This window comes from Scyliorhinus canicula, chromosome 5 (assembly GCF_902713615.1).
Source record: "Scyliorhinus canicula chromosome 5, sScyCan1.1, whole genome shotgun sequence".
NCBI lineage: Eukaryota > Metazoa > Chordata > Chondrichthyes > Carcharhiniformes > Scyliorhinidae > Scyliorhinus > Scyliorhinus canicula.
The window spans coordinates 133,080,160-133,092,759 of NC_052150.1; the positions used below are offsets into that span (position 1 = coordinate 133,080,160).

The 12,600-nt window shown below is 42.5% G+C and overlaps 1 protein-coding gene across 1 annotated transcript in view; it reads right to left on the bottom strand.

Moving 5' to 3' along the window:
• Positions 1-5,428: 5,428 nt before the first annotated feature.
• The window catches only part of znf830 (zinc finger protein 830), an 81,374-nt gene continuing 74,202 nt past the window's right edge, over positions 5,429-12,600 (bottom strand). The window contains exon 10 of the mRNA XM_038797714.1: positions 5,429-5,831. Coding sequence (XP_038653642.1) covers positions 5,657-5,831 — 175 coding nt within the window. The 3' untranslated portion in view covers positions 5,429-5,656. The remainder of the gene's footprint in view (positions 5,832-12,600) is intronic.

A 12,600-nucleotide genomic window follows, 5' to 3' on the forward strand; every position in this document is an offset into this window, starting at 1 on the left:
TAGTCTCCAGATCTTCTCCAGTTTCCAGCTGCTGCCCAAACCGATCCATATGTTGGGTCAGCAAGTGCAGTTGGATACACCTTTTGCTGATGTAATAATCAGGGATGTTGTCAGCATTCATGATTGACCACATGTCTCAGGTGGAACACCAAGCCCCATCAACTCATGATTAACCCTCTGTTAAATATTAAATTACTTTAATATAATAAAAACACTCACCAGGGCGTACTTACCAATCAACTGCCTGCTTAAATCCACACTCCGAAAAGTATCCCTCTCAGGTCTGGTGCTCTCCTAAAGTGCTGTCTCTCTCCCTCTTTATTTTTGGTTTGAGGAGAAAGGAGGGATGGAAACACTACAGCAATGTAATGTTTGGGGCTATTCTGTTCTGTGGATCCTTCTCAATCCCCTTCTAAATTGTGGTGACTGCACCGATTTCTCTCAGAATGCTTTTCAATGCCACCCTCTGGTGAGTTGTTCCTTCTGTTGAGTGCAAGGATCCTTCTACTTAATCCCCTTCCAAGTTGTGGTGACTGCACTGATTTCTCCCAGAATGCTTTTCAGTACCACCCTCTGGTCTTTGCAGTTGCCTCCTTAGATCTGTCTCTGTACCTTTCTGCCATAAAAATCTTCTGTCAAATAATGTTTCCCTTCCTCTCTGTTCTAAATCTTTTACACTTAAATGTATATTTGTAGCCCTTTGCTCTATGTTAAGTTGTGATGGTAACTCTATTGTAAGAACTAGGAAGCAAGTCTCAACTTCTTTGACTCCAAGTTTGTGTTCAGTAATCACTTCTCCAGCAAAACAGTGCCACCTGTATCACCTTTATATATTGGCACAGTCTATTAAACAATAAATGCAATCTATAAAACAATTAAAACCCCAATTCTGACTTAAACGCTAGCAAATATTAACTCTTTCCTAACACATTAGACCTAAATAAAGAAGCAAAGTTTCTACCTACTCCATTTTTAATAACATCTGGATCATATTGTGTCAAATTTGCACTGTTCTAATAAAACCCAAACAAATATTCGAAACTGATAGAAATTGGCTTTTCTAGTCATCCATAACCATGAGAGTTAGGGGAGATGATAGCGGTAAAAGGGTTAAATGAGACCTCATTAAGAATAATTAACCAAGCATTACGTGAGTGCAACAATAGCTGGGAATCCACTAAGGGTTAATCCAGATCATACTTTAATTTTTGTAATTTCTTAGGTTTCACATTAGCAAGTTGCTTGAGGCTACAAGGTCAGTGATGTCAACTAGCTAAAAGGCCCCATTGTTGTACAGTACGAGTAGTCCCGTTTCTATGGTAACAGCCAGTCTAGGGTGATAATGCCTTAACTGAAACTGTGTTTCTCTAATTAATGTTAGATGCAGATGTGGATAATTTGGAAAATTGGCAAGCGATGGAATGAGAAATTTGCACCAATATATTTAAATGCATACATCTCTTAAATTGATGGACAGACATTTTGGCTGAATTGAGTAAATTATAAACTAGTTAAAGCCAATCAGAAGTAAAAAGAAGGCTAGACCTTAAGATAATAATCTACTTAAGGAGCACTTACCGGGATGGAACAACTCATCCCAGGATCACCCCATCTATATTTCTGAAACCTATTTCCTTTGAAAATGAAAAAATGAAAATCGCTTATTGTCACGAGTAGGCTTCAATGAAGTTACTGTGAAAAGCCCCTAGTCGCCACATTCTGGCGCCTGTCCGGGGAGGCTGGTACGGGAATCGAACCGTGCTGCTGGCCTGCTTGGTCTGCTTTACAAGCCAGCGATTTAGCCTGGTGAGCTAAACCAGCCCCTAGTTTACTGCTGCTTGCTTTGCTGCTTTGCTGCTTGCTTTCGTTAATCGCCATCTTTCTTTTGTTTAAATCACTTTGCTATGTTATCCTGTGTATTATGATTTGAAGAATTACTACGATCTGTAATTGAATGAAAACTCAACTACTGTACTTGCTAAAGACAATCAATCTGACTTGCTGGCTGCAGGGTTAGTTGGGATATTTCTTAATTTTGTATTGAAAATAAGTTTACCAGCGGCACAGCTGACAAATAAAGTACAAGTGGACTTTGCCAAAAAGCAGACTTGACCTCTGTTATTTGGGAACTGAGAAGGGATAACGGATATCCAGGGTTCCGAATAGACACAGACATCCATCAGAAACTTTTCTTCAAATTTGTATTTTCTCATATTAGGCAGCGTTAGTGTATCTGTGCTGTACATTCTCTAAATCTCTTATGCGTGGTGCACATGCATCTTTCTTCTTAATTCCTTTCAATAGCAAGCAACCACAAACCAGTTTTTAAACATTTGAAGAATGCCCATGGAACATATGCAGTTCACAAGTCTCAAATTTCCCTCATCTCCATTTCATCCTGGCAGCAAGGTACAGAGTACAAAGAACAGTAGAACAGGCCCTTCGGCCCTCCAAGCCTGCACTGATCATCATGCCTGTCTCAACCAAAAACTTCTGCACTTCTAGGGTCCGTATCCCTCTATTCCCATCCTATTCATGTATTGATCAAGTTGCCTCTTAAACATCGCTATCGTATTTGCTTCCACCACCTCCCCTGGTAGCATATTCCAGGCATTCACCCTCCTGTGTAAAAAAACTTGCCTCGCACATCTCCTCTAAACTTTCCTCCTTGCACCTTAAACCCATGTCCCCATGTATTTGACTTTTCCACCCAGGGGAAAAAAGCATCTGACTGTCCAGTCTATCCCTGCCACTCAATGTTGTAGACATCTATCAGGTCACCACTCAACCTCCGTCATTCCAGTTCATCCAACCTCTCCTCATAGCTAATACCCGTCAGACCAGGCAACATCCTGGTAAACCTCTTCTATACCCTCTCCAAAGCATCCACATCCTTCTAGTAGTGTGGTGACCAGGAGTGTACACAATATTTCAAATGTGGCTTAACTAAGGTTCTGTACAGCTGCAGTATGACTTGCCAATGTGTATACTCAATGCCCTAACCGATGAACGCAAGTACGCCATACGTCTTCTTGACTACCTTACCCATCTGTGTTGCCACTTTCAGTGATCTGCGGACCAGTACGCCCAGATCTCCTGAGTTCTGCCATTTACTATATAATTCCCACCTGTATTAGACCACAATGCATTACCTCACATTTTTCTGGATAAATTCCATCTGCCATTTCTCCACCCAAGTCTCCAACTGATCTATATCTTGCTGTAGCCTCTGACAATCCTCTTCACTATCTGCAACTCCACCAATCTTTGTGTAGTTCGCAAATTTACTAATCAGACCAGCTCCATTTTCCTCCAAATCATTTATATGTACTACCAAGAAAGGTCCCAGCGGAAAACCACTTGTCTCAGCCTTCCATTCAGAAAAGCACCCTTCCACCTCTATCCTCTGACTTCTATAACCAAGCCAGTTTTGTATCCATCTTGTAATTTCACTTCTGATCCTGTGCTTTACTGAAGTTGATGTAGACAATAGCCACTGCCCTTCCTTCATCAAACATCTTTGTCATTTCCTCAAAAAACTCGATCAGGTTAGTGAGACACGACATCCCCTTCACAAATCCATGCTGCCTTTCATTAAGAAGTCCATTTATTTCCAAATATGAGTAAATCCTGTGCTTTAAAAACTTTTCCAATAATTTCCATACCTCTGATGCAAGGCTCACCGCCTACAATTTCCTGGATTATCCCTGCTACCCTCCTTAAACAAAGGGACAACATTGGTTATTCTCAGTCCTCTGGGAACTCACCTGTAGCCAATGAGGATACAAATTAGATATAAAACATGCCATATCAATATGGCTTCAATCTTGGCAAACGTTACAGCTCCTGCACCCTCAAAGCCTTTCAGAAAATAAAGTAAAATTGCCCTTTCAATCTCGACTGAATTCGAACCCTGCACCGAAGTCCTTGGAGACCTCTGCCCAGGGATCATTTCACAAGCTTCAAAGATCTAACCGAATGGTCTAATGAGGCTACTGGACAGTTTGTACCAATAATTTGAGCTGAACATGTAACAAGGTGCCTTCCTGTCAGATTGCACTGAGAAATGTTTGAAGACATACCTGACATCCTCTAACTTTATTACAAGCTGCAGTGCAATGCTATTTTTTTTAAAAATCCGATAAATCCTTAAGTATTTGCTGCTGAAGTTCAGTTTTGTATAGAGTAAACCACATTTGCACCAATAAGAGAATGAAATAGCACCTTAAACCAACGGAGTGCAAAAATACTGTTCAGGAATTTTATCATGTAAAGAGGTCTTGAAAAGTTCAATAAAGGAACAAATTTGTATGTGTGCTGTTGTGCTCCAAGGCCTTTCTCTATTTGACAATGAGCACTCTACTGATATGTTCTGACAGAATGTCAATACTAAATAGAATAGTTTGAAGGTACAAAATTCCCTTCAGTTTTCACATGGAGCAAATGTAGATGAATGAACAGCTATCATTTTTTAAATGATATTTTTGGTAATAAACAGTTAATTTAGTCTACTTGCTAAGAGGGGTAGAAATGAATGTTTTTACTAGGACACTTACACAAGTTACATACTTGGATGCGAAAGCCATTACATGGGTGACAATCATAGATTTCTTCAATAAACTTAGGTACCAAATAAAACATTAGTCCACAATTAAACTTACTTGTGTTTCTACTTATAAGTAAAGCACATAAGGTGGAAAAATAATTCACTCTGCCATGTGAGGTGATAAAAGGAACAGTATTGTGTTGGACACCCAAGGAGCAAAAATGAGACCTGACTTTCCCCTCTGCAATTCTAGAATTTGTATATTTCTGCTTAAATTCCACTGACAGTCATAGAATGCTCAATGTGTTATCTAAAATGAAGTTGGGCATATCCAACTGATAATCAAAATGGGTTTTTTCCTCATTATTCAGAACAGACTTCCCTGGGAACAGAGTTGCTTATTTTCAGCTGGACAAACTGTTACCATCATTCAAACTGGCAGCTGGGTGCAACGATGCACTGAAGCAAAGTCACAGAACAGCTGACAGAAAGAGGTCGTGATGTCTCACGGAGTCATGCATCTTGCTGAAAATAGAATCAAAAGTGACTAGCCTTTGGTTGAAGGACAAGAAGTGCAAGATCCTTGGAGGCGAAAATAAAGTAATTCCACAGGACATTAGTTGAACCTATTTTTAAAATCTTTCACTGCTCTCTTAAAAGAGGTTGCTTTAATCCCATTTTTTGCTTACTTCTTCGTATCAAAATTCCATTTGAAGGTTGAATGGGAAATTCAACCCATGTAATCCAAAACAAATCTACAAAGCTGTAGCCAAATTGCTCCTTCTGAAATTGGTGGTTACAACCATACATAAATTATAACTACAATCTAGAATTTCATAATGACCAGAAATTCCTCATTCTAAAATAATCTGGAAAAAGAAATAATTTGAATGAGTTAATTTTAATACAATAACCACAGCACAGTCCTCCTGAAAGCTCCATCTACCAGTTTACAAAAAGGAATGATTTCTCCAAGTCTTTCATTTGCTGATGTTCTCATCGTTTTCTCAGTTCATGTGATAGTTATACCAGAAGCGTTTCTATATTCACAAGCATTCAAGATATTTTGCTTAAAGTTTTTTTGAGTAAGAGTTAGAACAATGCAGGTAACTAAAGTAAGGCTCCCTTCGCACGCCAATCGCCCGAAAGGAATTCCTGAAATTCTTCTTCTTCATCTGTGTCAATGTCATCTTCACCATGGGACTGTCTGCCTTTTAATGCTGTCACCAGTCGTTTTACAGTTTCTTGGCGATCTCGCAAGTGCTCTATACGTTGGTAGCACATACTACAGAAAAACAAGGAATGATAATGCGGAACAAAAATTTAGTATGGAAAGGGCCGAAAACAGAATAACTTACTTAAAAAGTGCTTTTATGCTGCACAGAGAAACAGAGTCAGCATTAAACTGGCTATTACAACATTACCAAAAAGAAATAATAGTCAGGAAACGCTCTACAATATACCCATATTCCGAAGAAAAGCAATGCCTTCAGAAAAAGGGGAAAAGGAAGGAATAATAAAAAATAATGATTCAAGTTAACATCCCTTTGTATACGGCATCCTAACAGTTTCATTAATTACAATGAGTTATGCTGATTCAAAGTATCTGAAACTGAAGCTTTTTTTTAATTGGTGCTGAATCGGTCAAAAATGTATTTTTATTGTTTTTTAAATGTGAGCTTTTCCGCTTTGGTAGGAAGAATAGAAAAACAATTTATGATTTAAATGCAGAGAGATTGAAGTACAGAGTAAACTGGGTGTACAAGTACATGAATCACAAGATGTTTGTATGCAGGCACAGAAAGCTATTAGGGAGGCAAAAGGAATACTGTCATATACTGCAGTGCAGTCTGAACCTTGGTGAGGCCACATCTGGAATACTATGGACAGTTTTATATACAATTTTATTAGAAGCAATTCAGAGAAGGTTTACTTGACTCATTCCTGGGATGAGGGGCTTATTTTATAAGATCCTGAGGGGATTAAATAGGGTAGATACCACAATGTTGTTTTCACATGTGGGAGAAACAAGAACCAGGGAAGAGATCTACTGTTTAAGATGGAAATGAGGAGATTTTCTTTTCTCTCAAAGGGTTGTCAGTATGTGGAATTATCTTTCTCAGAAAGCAGTGGAGGTTGGGTCCCTGAATTTATTCAAGGCAGAGTTGGACAGACTTTTGACAGATAAGGGGGGGGGGGGGGGGGGGGGGGGGGGGGGGGGGGGGGGGGGGGGGCAAGGGTTAAGAGGGCAGATAGCAAAGCGGGGTTGAGACCACAACCAAATCAGCCACGATCTTACTGAATGGCAGAGCTAGTTTGAAGGTCTGAATGGCCTACTCCTGCTCCTGATCTTATGTTCCTATCAGAATTTTTATTTTACACAGGGAAAACTTTGGGAACTGGGATGAAAGGGAAAGGGAAGGGAAAACTGGGATTATAACTTGGGAACTGGGATTAGAACAGATGGGCTGGATTTTCATAGAGTCAAGGAGGGGTTAAAATGGCAACAACATTCCCGGGGTCACTGGCCTTCAGAAGTGCTGTTTAAGGATGAGGGCTGGTTCGGATTGTGAGTGCGCTCCCTACCTAGCCAGCTTCATTGCTCATGGAGTCAGGCCAGCTTTTTAAAGAGTCGTGGATCACAGTACCTCAGAAGTGTCACCAACCGTAGACTACTTGAGGAAGCCCATCCCCAAGCACACCCCTTAATTGCCCCTATGCCGTATGCTCCCCATGCCAAGGTATGGAACTCCCATGCCCATCCATCCACTACAGACTGTATAGAGCCAATGGCCCTCCAGTGACAATAGGATATGTTAAAAAAAAGCTTCAAATAAATTGATACATTTTTGGTTTCTTAAAAAAATTATTTGTCTTGCAACCCAATAGAACTGTTAACCATCTGACCACGCAAAGTATCAATAACAGGAATTGCAATAATTTGAAACTTCTTTATCTTGTAGAAATAAGCATTGTGCAATTGACAGAAGAGACCAGAGAACCAGAGCTGTCAATCAAGCAATCCTTTTGCTGGGGCTCAGCTGTTTCACTATTGGATTTCTGGGCTCTCATCCAAGAAAGTATATTGAGACTTGGCCAGAGCCCAGAGATCCATTAGAGAGGCGAGGGCTAGTAGGCCTTACTTTTCTCATTATAATTTGGACCAAATCCCACAGCACAGGGGCAGGCCCTTTAAACAGCCCACCTCAGCACCAAGCAGCTCCGTGGCCTGTCCCTCTGGACTTTTTCCTAGATCAGCTGTAGCTCACTCCTGACCTTAGAAATGAAAATAGCATCTTCCTTGGGACTCTTGCCTGAGATTGGCGGGGTGGGTAGAGCCAGGAATTTTCCCAACTTCTGCCACCCACCTCAAGGATGATAATCCAGCCCTGCGTCTGCTCTAGATCTTACACTTTCATAGGCACAATCTCCTTCTCTTCTGAAACTTCTAACATTTCAATCACTCTACAAAGATTATTGTGCAGCATATCATATATGGTGAGTGCAATGCACAACCATTATAGTGAGGACCTCCAATTAAAAGTGCTCTCACTATATTGCTTTGGCAAAGGATTAAAGTAAGTAATGTTAAATCAAACAGTCGTAAGTAAAATGTATGCGATAGCTTTACTGAGCTCTCAGTAGACCTCCGATCCCCGACGCTGAACGGAGAGTCTCCGATGATGACAGAATCGGGAGCAATTCCGCTTTCGCGATGCTCCACCCCTGAAAAGCAGTATACTCTAGGAGTACGCCGTGCCACATATGCACGGCCGCAGGCTATTGCCCGATGCTCCGACCCCGGGGGCGTGGGACACGTGAGGTCCCATCCGTCGGGAACTCAGCGTAGCGGCTGTGGACTCAGGCCAGTGCAGAGGGAGCATTATTCGGGGCTGGGGGCACTGTGGGGGTGTTGGTTCTGGGCGCGCAAACCAGCCGAAGGTGGGACCATTTTTGCGGGCTGAGTCCGCCACCATGAAGCATGGCGCGGCTGCTACAGGCTGCCGCTGTGCACGTGCGCAGCCACGGACCTGGCAATGCTCTCGGACGTATTGACAGCAAGAACTGGGAGCTCTACGCTGCGTGGCTGCCCCCCCCCCCCCCCCCCCCCCCCCCCCCCCCCCCCCCCCCCCCCCCCCCACCGAGCAGGGAATCGGTGGTTGTTTTGTGCCAGGTTTCCTAGCGTAAAACTCAACCATTTTCACGTCAGCGTGGGGACTTACTCTCTCAAACGGAGAATCTAGCCCCCCATCTGCAGTGCAGATTCGCCAGAATGAATGAATATTAGAACTGAAAGTAATCATACAGCAGGCATATTCGCTTAAATATAGAAGATTAAGACGTGACCTAATTGAGTGTTTATGATTGTAGAATTTCAGAGGACAGACACACAGAAACAATTTCATCAGATGGTGATGTGCAAAAACAAGGGCAAATGACCTTAAAAATTAGAGGAAGGCTGTTCAGGCATGATGCCAGAAAGGATTTCTTCACACAAAGGGTAGGAGGAGGTATGGCTCAGTTGGCACCACCCTTGCCTCTGAGTCAGGGCTCCATGGGCTCAAGTTCCACTCCAAGACCTGATCGCTATGGAAGGGCTGTTCATGACCTGGTTCAAACAGGTTGATAATCAGCTTGTGGATCCATCCCCAAAGGGAAATGTGTTTGTGAAATGAAAACAAATACAAAAGGTAGTAGAATCTCTGTCCGAAAAATTTATGCAGGCTAAATCCATTGAAATTTCAAGGTTACCTCTGATAGATTTTTGTTACATTAGGGCATTAAGTGTTATGGAATCAACACACATAGATGGGAGTTAAGATATAGATTAGCCATGAAAAAGCAGAACAGGTTTGAAAGGCTGAATGGCCTACTTCAATTCTTATGTTCTGATGCAAAATGAAACAACAAACATAATTTCTAATTAGGAGAAACATTGTGCAATCATTTAGCATTTTACATGGAGGATATCGAAAAGTGCTTTGTAATTAATGAAGTATGTTGGGAGTGCAGTAACTGTTGTACAGCAGCCAATCCGCCTCGCCACATATCTGCCCCGACCAGCCAGTGGGATTCTCCGTTATGCCGGCTGGTCAATGGGGTTTCCCATTGTGGGGTAGCCCCATGCCGTTGGGAAACCCCCCGGCGCTGGCAATACAGAGAATCCTGCCGGCGGACAATTCCGCCCAAGATCTCAGCAACAGTAGTGAGAAAAATAACCAAATACACTGGTGGAATTCTCTGTTCCTGAGGCTCTGTGCCGGCACCAAATGTGTTTCACGACAGGGGAATCAGCGTGAACCCCTCACCGATTCCGGTACCAGTAAGGGACTAGCACCCGCGCCTCTTGGAACATCCGTGGATTGTGCGGAAAACACCGGGTCCCGGGCTGCGCATGAGTAGGGCTGACGAGCTGCACCGGTAAACATGGTGCTCGCCATGCTGGATCCCTAACCTGCCCACCCTGACCCGACAGCCCACCCCCTACCACTCCACCCAGCTTAAGCAGAAGGCCCCTGGCCAGCAGTAAGGGTCCCGGCCAGTGGCACGGATCCCGGGTGAGTGTGGCGGCGCTGGACACTATCCGCAGCCAGCACATCAATCTCCTGACTGCTAGGACCACACTTGGCCCACGCCGTTGGGAATTCGGCCCATTGGGGGCGGAACATCACGGGTGGACTGGCCGATGACGCGCCAACGGCAATGCGGCTGCGCCCATCCTGATGACGCCAATTTGGAGGGGGTGGGGCATCGCAAACTACCATCAAATCGGCCTGCCCCGAATCTGGCGTCGGAAACCATTCTCCGCCCAATCGCTGAATCCGATTTCGGCGTTGGAGACGGAGAATTCTGCCCACTGTTTTTGTTATGTTGATAAAGATGGTCAGGGCACAGTGGTCTTCTGTGAATAATGCCTTGGGATCTTTCATTTCTCTCTGAGAAAACAGAAGCTGCCTTAACTGCAAGAATACAGCACTCTCTCAGCACTGCATTGAGGGGCTAGCCTAGTTTAGATAATCAAATCACTGGGGATTGAACCAATGACCTGTGACTCACGAGACAAGGATGGTACTACAGTTAACAGCTAGCTAAAGATTTAATCTGAATTACTATTCCAATTAATATAATTACTGAAAAATATAATGATGTAAATAATTGTACTTTAATGTTAAAATAATATTTATGGATCATATAATAAAATGAAACTTCTAGTTCTAGGATTCTAAATATACGAGTGACTGAGCTCCTTAAGTTAATATACAATTAAAAAATTAAGAGGGCTCTTTGGCCTAACGTTAGACCATGATATTAAATAAAACTTCCAACTTTTCTAGGACACAAAATGCTTGATTGCAATTGTACTAAAGACTGCAATCACAAAGACCACTGAGTTTATCCAGCCTCCTTTCCAACTAACCACGCCACTGCCAATGTTATGCACAACAATGTTATATCAGGTCATTCACAAGGTCAATTTGTAAACTACTGAAACTATGTTAACAATACATGTCCTAAACTGCAGCAAATGCTTGGAACATTATATGCTCAATGAATTTACAGGTGCCATTAATCACAATAAAGGAATAATTTCTTCTTTCACCCTGTCTCTAACACTACCCTGTCAACTAATAGTAGCATGTTTTCAAAAACTGGCATGGGATGGGAAGACTGCTTCATCATTTTTTTCAAAATATTGAGCACTGTAACATTTAAGGATACAAAGCTTGGAGTGGAAAAATGCTAATTGGCCATTCAAGCCCATCCTACATTCTACAGCTGGCATCCTGCTATAATACCTATTGATTCCCTCTTCAATACAAAGCTCCCTCTTCTCAGAAAACAAATCAAGGAGTGTTATTAATATTTCAGGCATCGGAGCAGACTTTCATCATTAACCTTCTTTGCTTCAAGATTAAATTCCCTCAATCTGTTTTTGCAGCCAATGGATAATGAGCTTGGAACAGTTTGCTCATTTTTACACCGTTATTTTCGGCATGAAGAGTTCAACAGTTTCCTTTAATAAGGAGAATTACTGTTCATAAGGAATTGGCACTTATCCACAATATAATCATGCTATACCACAATTGCCAGTTCCTGTTTGACACCTAGGAATGAAAGAATTCCACTCCCCATTAGATCAATGGGGATCATTTACTAACTGACCTCAGTTGAGTGCTATATTACTGTCTGCCTCATCTGAAACGCTGGCTGTCTCAGCGCCGCCTCAGATAAAAAAATTATTCTCCAAAATATATTAATTTGAAAGGCTTATCTAGCAAATCTAAAGGGGAGAGTAATCTGCATGCATTTTAGAAACAGATGCCTTCAAACCTTGTGCTTACTACTATGTCCTACAAGAGTCAAAATTCTGCATTTAAATTTTGGCTAAAGACATCCTCTTGCCATTTCACAACTAATGTTAACAAATCCAGAATGGCTTTCAGTGGCGGCCATGGAGTGAGTGGTTGTACATTTGGTGGTTCCCGCTCAAGGTGGAATTCTATGGCCATTTCTCACACAAAGTAAGGGGTATTGGTTGGTGAAAGGTACATGAGCAACAAGGAATAGTGGTGCTCCATCAGTGATTCTGGTTTATGGCTTCTTGACAAGAAATGATGAATAGGAGGCATCAGTTTGAGCGAGAAGGTATTCAAGGTGTGACACAAGAAAATATGGCAGTGTGTGCTGGGGTGACATTGCAGGTCCAATGGTCTACCGAGCAACTGGTGGTGTTCCCGAATGCAAAGTTCCAGCAGCAGAGGCTGGAGGCCTCAAAAGACCTGGTGAAGGTGGCGGAGGGTGGCGATCGAGAGAGGAGCAGAGGTTGGATGTGCAGGGCCAGGTGTTTCAGAAAGTGGAGGAGTTGGTGGGCAAATATGAGGACTGGCTGGTCTCAATGAAGGTTGAGATGGCACTTGTGTTGGGGAGCCAGAAGAGATAGAACAAAAAACAAAGAAAAGTACAGCAGAGGAACAGGCCCTTCGGCCCACCAAGCCTGCGCTGACCATGCTGCCCGTCTAAACTAAAAATCTTATACACTTCTGGTGTCCATA